Consider the following 13,600-nt stretch of genomic DNA (forward strand, 5'->3'; position numbering starts at 1 on the left):
AGTGGAGCCTCCGGCTCCATCAGGCTCATTACAGACAGTAATCGTAGCAGGAATCATAAATTATCGGACACTAGCAACCCGTCAACTTACTTTTTTACCTTTTCGACTCCACAACCATTACTCCAGCCACTATGAAGATAGACACCAACCTTTTCCTCTTTTTGGCGTCTGCTCTCGCAGCTCCACCAAGCCCCCCGGGAGAAATTCCAATACATTTTACCTTCTTTAACGAAAATAGCGGTAAAACATATCCTTTTCAAATTACGACGCACGATATCAAGTATAGTTATCCTGGACCCCTTCCAAGCCCAGCGCCCGTCACATCCATTGCACTATATGCATCCACACCAACAGCTCATTGTACGCTTTACTGCGGAGATAGAAGTCCGCTCAATCTTACAGAGTCAAAATCCAATTTCAAATGGAATCTGGCGGTGGATCTGAACGATACAATGATATCGTGTAGCTTGTGAGCTTCTGCGAATATTTCTTATGTTATGTGGGTTTTTTTCGGTTTCTTTGACAAGGCTTGAAGATCCAATATTGAATTCATAGCGTTTGATAGCCTCATAATTTTCTAATTATAGGACCTCAGTATAGGTTTTTTTTCCCTTGGGAGAAGGTTTTCCTATACTCTTGTGCGAATGCAGAGACGTGTTTTTATCACATCTATTGTAACACTTGAATCTTAGTATTTTATCTTTAGCGTATCATTTGATCCCAATACGCGTAACCGCTGCTCAAGCAAATAATTTATGCATGAATTTTCAGCCAGCAAGTACATGCTCTTGCGACTAACCATGGCTGGCTTACTTACGCGGGGCTAGGATTAACCCTGCCCGCGGGACTTGTCCATCCATTCTGTGTATCATTTACAGATAAGCTGACACAGCAAGAGGCTATACCTGGACTAGCATTTAACTTGGTCCTAATTATAACAGAGAAATCTTCATCAAAATGTAGCATGAAATAATTAGACTCCAGGCCATTCCGTGCCAGATTTTAACATAAGCATTGGATGTATTCTGAAACTAAGCGGAACCCAACGGTAAGTTGGGAACGACTTCCTACTATCTTGATCTCAGACTACTTGATCTCATATAGAGAAAATGCCTTTTTTTTACATAAACCCACGTTCGATTCGAGACCTTTCAGCTCTTGTGCCTCCATTGATGCCTAAATCAGTCTATCCACATTTTCGATATCCAAGCCTGTTGTACTACGTGATGTCGTGTCTTAACACGAAAAACGACGAAAATATGCCAGTATGTTCGAGAGATTCATTTCGACTATTACAGAGTAGCGTGGCTCTCTGGTCCCGTGACCCAATTTAGGATCAGCAGAAGCAGGAGAGAGAGGGAGTTGTCTGAAAGTGGGGGTCGCCAAAGCCAAGTTTGTGTTACATGGCCGACTATAAAGAGCATGCATTTTTGCCAAATCCTTTTCTGGCTAACTATTCAGCCAGATCAAAACAATTCATTGAACGAAGCAGTCTCAGAGTTGGTATTTAGATAGAACCTTCGGTAATGTAGTCATATTCTATATATCATTGCTTCCATCATTACAGCCTGGGCCCTATATCGAATTCTCACTTCACAAGATGCGCTTCACTACTTCTTCTTCCGTCGTGGCCTTTATCGCCACTGCGACAGGTCAATTGATTTCATTCAAACAATAGCCATGTACTCATTGTATTGACCATGATCACCAGCTTATGTTATTACCTCGCTAAGTGGGGGGGGTGCATTGACATCACTCTCCCCTTGACAGTGACATGGACGGCATCCCCGTAAGATCCTCATTTATTTCAAGAGTTATGCCCGTACGAAGTATAAGACTTGAATACCAAGAAGTATCGCTAGTTCCGAAAACCCACTGACCATCTCCTTCACACTCGCCAATTATGTATAAGCACCTATGCGAATGTTGACAGGCTCTACGAGAATCTCGCTGTGAATGCGAGCCAGAGCAGCCAGGGCGGCGTCATTCTCCCAGGTCTAGATCGGGCTACGGCGCTTGGTTACTCTAATAAGAATGGCGCGTGTGATTGTTTTGTTTTGTTTTTTTGGCTTCAACGACTATTACGGTTCACTGTGTACTTATTAATGGTGCGATGTATAGAAAGGACTACCGAATCTGGATGGTGCAGCCCAACAGCCCTTCGCCTTATAATGGAAATCCTGTCGGGGAGTCGGATTCTTTCCGAATTGTGGCTCCGGGATCTGGTAATATTTGCCCCGCTGCCGTTTAGAAGGGCCTATATTTTTTGCCCTTTTGTTTATCGTTGCTGGTCTTGGTGTTGGGGCCCTGGGTAGAGGTGGACGGGACGAGGACGGGGACTTCACTACAGCGCCAGCACAATCTGTTTGTTGAATCTCTGTCGTGCTGCAAGGCAGACTGGCCCTGGCTTTCGCTTCACTCGTGTGTTGATTATTATTCTAAGAATAGAAAATCCTTCTGCAAAGCGCGTTCGTTGCTTTTACTAATAGTCCGCATCTAGTAGTTCCCATGTCGGGACTAACTTGGGTCATCGTGTTCTGTTAAGTGGAATATTTCAAGTTTGATCCGTACATCTTTTTCAAACCAATCTAGGTGCTGTTTTCCAGTTCATCTCGCTTATTGATCGCTTGGATTCTTCTGGTATTTAGTGAGTGAGATCAGCTGACCAGCCCCTGTCGATACCCGCAGCCGCCATAACAAAGTTATCTAACCTTGCGATGATGATCGATGATGATCGCATGGACAGCCACTCAGAAATCCAGAGTGCGGGGGCGAGAAGGGCTAGTCAGAAGGATCATTGCCTTTAGTGGAATGCCGAGACTTGATGTGCGCTGTCGGCTGCGGGGGCTTGTCTTGGCGAGATTAAGTTGGGATCAGCCTCAATTTTAGGACATCTTTAGTGGTACTTGTATACTAGAGTACTCCATATGTAGTATACAAGTACATCTACTGGTTCTAGTCCATGAGTATGCATCTGGTCTACTTACGCTGAGTGGTATATTGAATTTTTGTATTCAACCATCTAGCAAGTGTCTATGTATCTAGAGCGGGTCACAAAGCAAAATAAAAGAGTGAAAACGCCAACACGGGTATACGCTCAAATGCAGGGCATTTGGGATGCAAGTCAGTCCATCGGGAACGTGGATCATTCGTACTCGGCCCTGTCTCCAGCGGTGATCCCCAGCACCGCCCGTGAACCATCAAGGGACACGATTTCAGGGGGGAGAGCGATAAAAAGTGGTCAAGGTGGTGGTGAAAAGTGACTTCAAGGGTGAAGTGAGGGAGGAAGGGGGAAAAGAAGAGGAAAAAAGGTAGGGCGAATCTCCAGGATATAGCAAAAAAAGTAGAAGGTAAGGGGATGGAGGGGGTGATGATTTTTACGCGCAGAGTTGAACAGCGACCAAGGCGCGAGTCAAATCTTCGGGCGCAAAGGGCTGATGCATACCCTTGCGTGGGGTCCGTGAGATTGGGGAGAGAGTGCGGACAATGGGGGAGGAGTAGCGTATTGACTCCTTCAGTTGGGAAATGGGGTCTTCAGGGAAGTCATAGACGGAATTCTCGTTGAGAAGAGTCATCATGGAGCCGTTAAAACTATCGGAGTTGACGACGGTTGAGGACTGAGAGCCGTGGTTGGTGGGGCGCGAGTTGAGGATGTCTTGGTCCTGATTGTGATCTTGATCTTGGTCGGAGACTGCGGCAGAGATGGCGTCAGGAACGGGCACGAGCACGGACACGGATACGATAAGAGGAGGGGGGGGGGCGTGTATCGGCCAGATTCCGAGAGGGTGAAACCTGAGAAGATGGGGATTGTTCAACATACCTGAATCGAGGATTTCCACGCCGTCGTCGTCGGGGGGAAATCTCGCCGGAATCGTCGCTGTCCATTGGGTCCATTAAAGGGTTGGGACCGGGTAAATCGAAGGTGGCGCAGGGCGACAGGGCCAAGTCGAGAGAACGCGTGCGTTCCATCGTAGCCCGATCGAAGGACCACGCAGCAAGGCGTTTTTGATGTTCCTTATCAAAAGGTCCGCGGAACTTGGAAGGGGGGCACTCATGGCGACGATAATATTCCACCTTGGGACGGCCAGTATCCTGGCTGGCCGAGGAGCGGTGGAAGACGCGCCTCACTTTTTCACGAAAAGTCATGGTGATGGGTGGTGGTGTGGGGGGGGGAAATAAACTGGAGCAGAACACAGGTACACACAGGTACAGAGACTCGAGGATTACCGGAAAGGCCGGATTATTCTGTGATTGTAGTTGTGGTTCTGGTTCTGCGTCACAGCAAGGGTCTCCCGTGGGGGTCGGGGTGCAAGCACGTAAAGCGGGATGGGAGAGGGGAGAGTTTGACCATTGGAGAGGAATTGAGGGGAGAGGGAGAGAGAAAGGGAGAGGAAAAGGAAGGGGAAGGGGAAGGGAAAAGGGAATGAAGTGGTAGAAGTGGTCGAGGTAGAAGTGTGGAAATGGAAACTTGAATGGAAGTAGAAGTGGATGCAACCGATAAGACCACACGGTGTACTCGTACCTTACGAGGACTGTAGGATATGGATGTCTCGCCCCGACACGGTCCAGTCAGTGCGGCATTTCCTTTACAAACGGCGTCTCGTAAGTGGAGTCAATGAAGAGATTACTCTGGGGGCTGCTTTGGGATTGGACTCTCCAGACTCCAGACTCGGAGTGGGGACCAGTATCCGAGAGATAGATACCATACAGTTACGAGTAGACGACGAGTAGACTCCCGTACAAGTAGAACAACTGGATAGTTCCCAGTGCCACGAGTGCTACGGTGTCTCCCGATTTGCCACCACAGAGTTTGCCTGCACCGAAGACTTCCAGAAGAACACCCAGGATCCAGAATTAAGATCAGCCTCACGGCACTCTAGGCACTGGCCACCGACATCACCGACATCATCATGGGCCAACCACGGGGGCGACACGGGGCAATACGGGGCAACAACGTCGATACCGGGCACACGGTCTCCGATTGCACCGGAGGAGGGCACACCGGAAACAACCGCATCAGCGGTCCATTTACAGCGGTGGGAACAGCCAATGAAAGGGGAGATGATTGTGGAGGTGGGACTGGAGATTTGTGGACTCTGGAATCTTTCTCGCTTCTCGGCATTCCTGATCCGGTCTACCGCTTTGGGGCAGTACCACTATACCATGCTGGATGATAATACCAAAAACGACATGGAGATAATATACATCCGGCCGGCTGGCCCAATGGCAAGGCGCTTGACTACGAATCAAGAGATTGCAGGTTCGACCCCTGCGTCGGTCACTTTTTGTTTAAATTTTTTTGGGCTCACTTCATTCACAAGCTCATGTGTCTAGCGGAGTTTTTTTATTTGATTTTGTTTCTATTCAAAGCAGCTCTCTTTACCAGTAGTCATCTGCAGATACTAATACTACTTACTACTTACTACGCAAGACCAGATCTACATCCCAGAATAGAACTGGGTCGGTGTGGCTGAGGATGATGACAGATATATTCCACTTGCCCAGGTGTCCACTTGGGCCCTCGTTCTATGGTTCTTTTAATGAGTTGACGATAATCACAATAATAATTCTTTCTATTCAGTATGATGTAACTCATCATACTCATCATACTTAGGTACTGGTAGTACTAGCCTCTGGCTAACCTGCTAGTATACTATCCACAGTGGTATGCTGTTAGTCCTGCATGCACAACATGCGTGCAGCCCTATTTACCAAATCCGGCGTTAGGGCTGCAAGGGCCCGAGGCACAGACGGGGAATTAAAGGCATGTCAGTACTCCGTACTAGTACTAGCTATAGAAGATCAGAGGATCAGAGTCCCTTTGCGAATCTGAACCTGAAACAATGAAATCTCCCATCAGACACCATTCCAACCGCAACCAGGAGAATGCAGCCAGCACGGCCAGCCACCTACCAGAGTACTAGTAATCGTAGCATGCGACAGGCGTCAGCCTATTGCAACGCAGTAAATAAAGAACCAGAACCAGAACCAGAACCAGAAACAAAAACAAAAAAAGAAACAAAGAGAATCGCTGCAAATAGAACAATGATGCCATTTGTCCTCTAATAGTATCCTTCTGGACCCGACTGTTCCAATTCGACCCAGGGACTGCCCAACATACCGGAATCACCCATCCCATCCATCCCATCCATCCCATCCATCCCTTACTTTTCCTTTCCCTTCGCTCCACCCACCTTCATCTCCTGTCACCTCACCTCACCTCATCCCATCCTCTCTTTCACATCCACTCTATCCCATTTCAATTGGTAAGTTCTTTCAAGCGGTTACTTAACCTTCCATCATTCACCATCTCTCCCACCAACCCCCAATTGCACTGCGCGCGCCCGCTTTCGTCATCCACCGTGGCAATTCTGACCCGCCGCAGACCTCACGAATCGTCACGAACATAATGCCTAAGAAGGGTGGCAAGAAGAAGAACAAGGGTGGCGCCAAGGCCCCCGTCGCCGCCGCCGTCGACAAGGTCGCCGATACTGCGAAGAATATTGTGTCAGTGACCCTCAATGCGCCAAGCGAAACCTTGAAAAAAAAAGCGTTATCGTGGTCGCGTGCCACCTGCAGCTAGCTAGCTCGGATCGCGAATCGCTAACACCCACTCCAGTCATCCCGGCCACGAGTCCGAGAACGCCGAGACCAACACCGCACAGACTGATGCGCCTACCACCGTGTCGCAGCCTGACGCTGCCGCCGATGTGAAGAAGACTGATGCTGTTGCCGACGCTGCCACGCCCGCCGCCACCACCACCAACGCCACTGAATCCGAATCCAACAAGATCGAGGAGAAGGTTGCGCCCGCTGTCGCAGGGAAGGTCGAGGAGCCCAAGGCCGAAGCCGAGGAGAAGGGTAAGAATCGATCTGTCAAGTCAATTGCGCGAGCTCAAGCTAACCGCCCATCGCAGCTGTCCTCCCCGGGAGCACTGTCAAGGAGACCTCCCATGGCGCAGACATCTATCCTTCCACCAGCGAAGCCGCCGCCGAGGAGTCGGCCACTTCCACCGTTGCCGCGACCGGAGCCGCTGCCCCCATCTCCAGCTTGACCGAGCGACCCAAGACCGCCGAGTCGGCCACCGTCGCCCCCGCCGCCGCCGAGCCCGTTGCCGCTGCAGTCCCCTCGGAGAGCGATGCCGCCCACACCAAGCGCCCGTACGAGAAGCCCATCTTCTCCAACGACGAGGTGAAGCCGCACAAGATCGCCAAGACCGAGGAGGAAAAGGCAGCTGCCAGCGCCGCGGCCGAGAAGCAGATCCTGACTGGTGCTGGGCCCGCCTCCACTGCCGCTTACACTGCTCCCGAGCCCGTGCCTGTCCCTGAGACCAAGAAGGTCGAGGAAAAGCCCACCGAGAAGCAGGTCGAGAAGCAGCCCACTCTGATCCAGCCCCCTGCTACTCAGGCGCCCATCCCCAAGACTTCCACAGCGACCGACAAGCAGCCCGCCTCACCTGACGCGGTCGCCGCTGCCAACGCTGCCATCAACACCTCCAAGACTGACAAGTCTGCCGCGCAGGCTCCGGTCGTCGCCGACGAGCCCAAGAAGCCCGAGGCTGCTTTCAAGCGCGGCGAGGAGCCCGCCACCGAGGCACCCAAGACGGAGGCCAAGGAGTCTGCTCAAGAACCCGCCAAGGCGAACGAGGAGACCAAGGCCGACCAAGCTACTGAGCAGCAGCAACCCGAGAAGAAGAAGGGTGGTTTCTTTGGCTGGTTGAAGCGGAAGTTCAAGTAGACGGAAGCCGAAGTCGAGATCGAAGCTGAACGGAAACGAAGTTGCTGTTTGCTGTTTTGAGTCTGGTCAGTAGCGAAGAAGATTTTCTTGGTCCAGTCCTTGATCAAAGGGTGTGGATGTACGATATCCAGGGAAAGGTTGGAGGGTTTGGTTTTGCTTTTTTTTTTTCCTGCTCCGTTGAAATGATACACCATCGAAATTATATAACATAGTGCTTATTAAAATAAATCTCTTCTGAGGACCACTGCCCCCTTTTCTATTTCGTACCCCCTTCTCCTGATCGTAACACACCGCCATTTGTTGTAGGCGGTGGGCTGCCCAGGCCAGCCCCAGTGTCGATACTAGACTAGTGTTGCGTAGTGGTTCGATTAGTTCGATGGAGCTGGATGATCCTTCGTCATAGCCCCAGCCAGTTCAGCTCTGGTGGGTCGAGCATGATGTGCCCAGGTGTGCCCAGGTGGACATGGGTAGGTACGGAGTATGTTTGTAGCTACTGCGTAACTAATATTGGAAACGGATGCATCTATCGAGTATCGAGTAGACCAGGCAAGATAGGTCAAGCCAACTTGAACGAGCTTGAGAATAGTCGTATACTACGTATAATAGTACATTTCCAGAAATCACCTCGTGTATATGTACTCCGCTTTGTACTCGACACGATATCTAAAAGAGTCCCTGCGTCTCCTCAACAACAGCCAAAAGCGTCTCAGCAAGACGTTGCGAGATCCGAAAATGATTAATCCGCTGCAACAAATCAACCACCCTCAACAAAGACCCCATAGCCAACCTCCCCGGCAAAATAGAACCCAACTGTTCCAATAATCCGACCCCATCCACACCAGCCAAGCCAAACTCTTCAAAATGTCGCACATCCCCAGCAGTTAAGGTGACAGGCATGGATATATGCACTCCATCCTGCCTGCCAAAACACAAAAAGCAAGCCCAGACAATCCCGCAATAATATAATGAAAGAGGAACGTGAATGGCCGGCTCCGCGCCAGCGGGGAGTGTCTCGAAATGGCGCTGCAGGAGCATGGCGTGTAGGAGGGCGCGTTTGGCGTCGAGGGTGTGGATCCAGGATTTTGCGTACGAGGTGTGCATTGGTGTGAGTTTGGGGTCGTGGCCTTCACGGCCGAAGGCGCATTCTAGGGCGTTGATGTCTGTGTGTAGGGTTATAAAGATTGAGTGCCATAGTATCATGGTACATGGCCATGTGTGGGTGTAGGAAGGGTGGGAGGGCGAATGGCTGGGTTTATTGGATTGAGAGTGAGGGTTAGGGTTAGGGTTGTATTTGGCGTGGAAGGTTGTTAGGAGAGTGTGACTTTTTTCGACTGTGTTCATCCAGTTGGGATTGGACGAGTGACGGTCTTGGTCTTCGTAGGTGAGTGCGTTGATTGATTCGAGGAGGCCGTTTAGGGCGAAGTCGCCGGGGGATCGGGATCGGGATTGGGATATTTGGGCTGGAGATGACTGGGTGAGGGAGTCGGCCTGGGATTCTAGCATGAGGGATTTCCAGGTTGAGGCGTTGGATGCTGTTAAGAGCTCGTTTGAAGAGATTTGGGGTAGTCGGTCGATTGAGTGGCGGAGGAGAGGTTCGTGATGATGGATTCGGGCGAGGAGGGCGTCGTGGATGTGTAAGCCTAGGATGATTCTTTGCTTGACTTCGCTTTGGACCCAGCTCATCCAGGCTTCTTCTAGAGATGGGCCTTCTGTGTCGAGAAGATGGTATTCGGTAGGTTGGAGGTTGAATAGCTTTGCTTTGCGGGCCCACTGAGACTTGTGAGCTGAGTGTCGTTGGAAGGGTCAATGGGACTTACGGCTATGACACTTCCATGGAATACTTCGATTCCTGTCAAGTCTTTGGGCCTCTATCAATTCGTCAATTGAGCACTTCGATAGAAGTTATACGGAATGGGATAGCCCAGTTCCTTACTCCCAATAGCAGACCGAATGTCTGTCCGATGATAGATGCTTGCAGGGCTATTAAAGTTGAACCCCCGGATTTGAATGTATAAGTGTCCCACTGTGGCTGTCAGCAAGTTTGTTCTACCCAGGCAGAATCGACCTACCGATGCAAGAATGGCTTTATTCAACCGCTCAAACATGCTGGTTCCATGATGGACCGCGCGAGAAGAACCAACAAACAAGCTCCCAACAGAACAGATAGACAGCAGAAGGATCGAGTTCTGCGTGCCTGGTCGGAAAGTAGCCATGTGAACCACAGGGAAGAGAGGATGGAGCTTGGAAAAATATGCTTGAAGGCAAAGATCCTACCCCGAATCAGTATATTCCCGAAATAAAATAACTGTTGAGGCGGGAACCCTACCAGAAAAGGAGTAGAGGGCAGTATTCCAGTCTGCACACGCTGCTGTAGTCGATCTGCCAATCGTTTACGATAGGTCTCATCAATACAGTTCTCCTCGTTTGGCACATCAGGTGTCATCTGACCTGACGATGAAATTTTACAGAATGTATGCCATTTTCTTTGAACGGTGTCGCTGTGCTGCTGGTCGACCGGTAAAGGTTGGGAAGTCGTGGTGTCCAAATCAAATGAAACTTCCGCCGTAGGTATGTATTCCGATGTCGCAGAAAGTAGAGACATATTCACAGCGTTTAAATCAAAGTCATCGCCGGTCAAGAGGGTCTCCCAGTCCTGATCCAGTCGCGGATCCCAGAGCGGGGGTGGTGGACTTCCCTGGTTTCTCCAGGCATCGGTGGCCTCTAGAGAGAAGAATGAAGCCAGGGGAGTCATCTGTGAAGGATAACTGTGCTCGCTGATTGAGAAATCTGGCGTCTGTTTGTCAATGGAGGCGCTGCTGGGTGGCGAAATCATGTCGTCCGTCATTGTCATCTCAGGATGAATCGGAATGGCCGGAACACCCGTCGCAATTGATATTTGTGACATGAGATTGGGATCGGTACACCCATGACTTTTGGTTTCAAGAGCAACCGCGTGTGTTTCGCTGCCTTCTTGGCCTGTCGCATGCGATCGCGAGTGGCGTAGGAGAGTGTCTCTGTCGAAGCATCAGCATTGGAATACTAGGCAGAGGTAGGCGAATACAGTACTGTCGAGCAAACGCCTTGCTGCATACAGGGCAGTTGAATGGCTTTTCTTTCGTATGTGACCTTAGATGTCGGGCTAAATGCTCCGCCTTTTTAAATGCCTGTCCACAGACCGCGCAGACTCGCTCTTCCTTGGAAGTTTTGCGGCGGCGACGAGCTTTGATACCAGCACATGAAGGGGCCGTATGAACTCTTCCGGAAAACATGATTTGAAAAATTAAACCATCGAACTGGAGCCGTTATGGTGTCTATGCGAAAGGAGGAGATGAAGACCAAAAGATTGAGCAACGAGGTAACATCCATGCTACACCCGATCTTTCCCCGCTCCAAGATCTACACATTATGCTGAGACCCAATGATCTTCAACAGAGGCTGAGTTTAGACTCTAGCCAGGATGAATACAGATCGGAGAGTCGCATGCTCAAAGTCCGAACGGATTTAGATTGATCGGTGTCGGGTGCTATGAGCACCGTGTGAAACTAAATGTGGGATCTATCATGCGGGGCCTTTCCGTATATCCGACACTCAACCACAGCCTCAACCTCAACCGTGGTGGATGCAATTTTTGGTTGACGCAACGCCTTCAATCTCCACCTCAACCACATCGTCGTTCTGGAGAAATTCCTTCCTGAAAAATCCAACTCCCGATGGTGTGCCGGTCATGATCAGAGTTCCCTTGCGCAAGGTCGTGCCGCGAGAGAGATGAGTGATGAGCTGGCGCACCGTCCAAATCATGTCTGCAGTGCTAGTCTCTTGTTTCACCACACCATTTACCTTGGTAGTTAATCGTAGAGCCTGGGGATTGGGGATTTCTTCTGCAGCCACGATTGCGTGACCAATTGGCGCAAACTTGTCGAAAGATTTGGCGTAGCAGTATTGTCCTCCAGAGTTCTCCGGAAGCTGGAAGTTTTGTGCAGACAAATCGTTGCCAGCAGTATATCCAAGAACATAATCTAATGCAGTATCCTCCGTCACATCTTTTGCGTCTTTTCCGATCACAACGGTGAGTTCGCCTTCGTAATCGAGAAACTCGCGCGCATCGGCGTGGGTGTTAATATTTTCGAAAGGCCCAGCGAGCGCATCGGCAGGCTTGGTGAATATGACAGGGTATTTGGGCACAGTAAGCTGTTTGTACAATGTATTAGTATTATCAGGTTAATTGAAATCAGAAGAGTCATTTACATTTGCTTCCTCTGCATGCTGCTTATAGTTCAGTCCGATGCAAAGCACAATAGGTGTGCTCTCGATAGGGCATTCCAGCTAGTATAAAGAGAATTAGATAGTAATACGATTCTAATATTTTGAAAAACTTACTGAGTCAACCACCAGTGTTTCTCCCGTTGCTTTCAGACCTGTGAAAGGGTTCCCCTCCAGCCTACGAACTGTATATTGATTCTCGCTGACGGCCAGAAGATCCCCGTAATGGATCACCGACCTGGGAGAAGCGAAACGAACAAGTCTCGCGAAGGCAGTCATAGTTGTTATTGGAATAACTCCGAGAATATAGGCCAATTAAGACTCAATTTAAACAATATCATTAGCGGGGATGGTCAGCGAGATAGGGCAGAATGTGGGATCAATGGTAGCCCCGGGTGTTGATTAGTGGAAGGCTGAGAGCACCACCTTGTAATAATGCAATTCGAGAAAAATACACAAATTGCCTTGGAAGGCTTTAAATGACCTTGGAATAGGAAGGAAGATCATTGTATAGCGGTATTATATTAGGTTTGGGATGGTAGGTATACCAATGTAGCAGCAACCTTGGAAGCCGTGCTAATTTAATGGGACCCGCGCGGCCTTTATTATCTACATCTTCGCTCTGGCAATGCGTACTACCTATAAACTGTGTGCTACTAAATGAACTATAGACTAAACAGAATTTTTATCATTGAGTAATGCAACTGAACTGAAGAGATTCTAACATTGAAATAATAATGATGGTGGTACTTGAAAACACCGCCAAGGTGTGTACAATAGTGGTATAGTTATGAGGTGAATGAATCGTCAGATAGCCGATGTCTACCCATTGTACTCAATGCTCCTTTGTTCGAACAGTACTACTGAGTACTACTAAAAGGGAGGACCCTTCCTCTCGGGGATATATAAGCCACTAGCCACGAAGATTCTAGTAGTGAAGGTGATGTTCAAAATAGCTGGTGATGTCGGTGACTCGGTTCCAAGGTCGTAGTATAAATATGCAGTGCGGGAGTGGCATAGCGAGCTCGAGCCGCTAAAGGTAGAAAGTTAATAGCCAAGTCATGATAAATTCATAAATCAAGATCATGGAGGCTTACTCATGATGAATAGAATATTTGTTGAAAAATATATTGCATCAGCTTTTGGAAAATCTTGAAGGAAAACCAAATCAAGAGCTTAAGATCCATGGGGTAAGCTGGATTCATTGCTTCCACGTTCCTGACACATCGCATTTTCAATAAAACCGATGAAGCACGTGGAGAGTGTGGGACAGACTGAATGATTATTTTGAAGAGCCAGGAACTGGGGAATTAGGCGCTCATTTATAATTTCCTTCTGAGACAGGGCTGACCAAAATTGCTTTCCCGACCGAGTGACCCGAGATCGGTGTCTCTGATAATATGAACGCACGCCGCATCATTGAGATGATTGGTGTCGATATTCCCCGTTTCTCGCAACAAGGATATATGTAAAGGAGACGGGGTATGTGCGTTCGTGGCGTGCGATGGCTGCATGTTGACAACTCCGAAGAACCAGGTGATATTGGGCTCAGATCTTCCAGAATTGCATCTTGAACCGGGGATTAAGATAGCATGGATTGTT

General features: G+C 49.3%; 5 protein-coding genes across 5 annotated transcripts; 1 reads left to right on the forward strand and 4 right to left on the reverse strand.

Annotated features, from left to right (window-relative positions):
• Positions 1 to 3,377: 3,377 nt before the first annotated feature.
• On the reverse strand, positions 3,378 to 4,146 carry N7481_010043 (uncharacterized protein; the record flags this gene model as incomplete). Its single annotated transcript, XM_057269262.1, has 2 exons — positions 3,378 to 3,662; positions 3,733 to 4,146. 2 exons carry the CDS (start codon positions 4,144 to 4,146, stop codon positions 3,378 to 3,380), a joined length of 699 nt encoding a protein of 232 aa, XP_057119939.1.
• A 632-nt stretch (positions 4,147 to 4,778) lies between these two features.
• N7481_010044 (uncharacterized protein) lies at positions 4,779 to 5,192 on the reverse strand (the record flags this gene model as incomplete). Its single annotated transcript, XM_057269263.1, has 2 exons — positions 4,779 to 5,156; positions 5,181 to 5,192. The coding sequence occupies 2 exons, from the start codon at positions 5,190 to 5,192 to the stop codon at positions 4,779 to 4,781; spliced, it is 390 nt and encodes a 129-aa protein (XP_057119940.1).
• A 1,217-nt stretch (positions 5,193 to 6,409) lies between these two features.
• On the forward strand, positions 6,410 to 7,738 carry N7481_010045 (uncharacterized protein; the record flags this gene model as incomplete). The annotated part of the gene is made up of 3 exons (XM_057269264.1): positions 6,410 to 6,507; positions 6,620 to 6,861; positions 6,918 to 7,738. The coding sequence occupies 3 exons, from the start codon at positions 6,410 to 6,412 to the stop codon at positions 7,736 to 7,738; spliced, it is 1,161 nt and encodes a 386-aa protein (XP_057119941.1).
• A 663-nt stretch (positions 7,739 to 8,401) lies between these two features.
• N7481_010046 (uncharacterized protein) lies at positions 8,402 to 10,583 on the reverse strand (the record flags this gene model as incomplete). Its single annotated transcript, XM_057269265.1, has 2 exons — positions 8,402 to 9,522; positions 10,103 to 10,583. The coding sequence occupies 2 exons, from the start codon at positions 10,581 to 10,583 to the stop codon at positions 8,402 to 8,404; spliced, it is 1,602 nt and encodes a 533-aa protein (XP_057119942.1).
• Positions 10,584 to 11,344: 761 nt separating this feature from the next.
• Positions 11,345 to 12,277, reverse strand: N7481_010047 (fumarylacetoacetate hydrolase family protein; the record flags this gene model as incomplete). The annotated part of the gene is made up of 3 exons (XM_057269266.1): positions 11,345 to 11,926; positions 11,984 to 12,061; positions 12,116 to 12,277. The coding sequence occupies 3 exons, from the start codon at positions 12,275 to 12,277 to the stop codon at positions 11,345 to 11,347; spliced, it is 822 nt and encodes a 273-aa protein (XP_057119943.1).
• Between the last annotated feature and the right edge of the window lie 1,323 nt (positions 12,278 to 13,600).

The sequence above is a fragment of the Penicillium waksmanii genome (genome assembly GCF_028829765.1).
Source record: "Penicillium waksmanii strain IBT 27052 chromosome Unknown utg000008l:1.0-5622682.0:1.0-5626561.0, whole genome shotgun sequence".
Taxonomy (NCBI): Eukaryota; Fungi; Ascomycota; class Eurotiomycetes; order Eurotiales; family Aspergillaceae; genus Penicillium; species Penicillium waksmanii.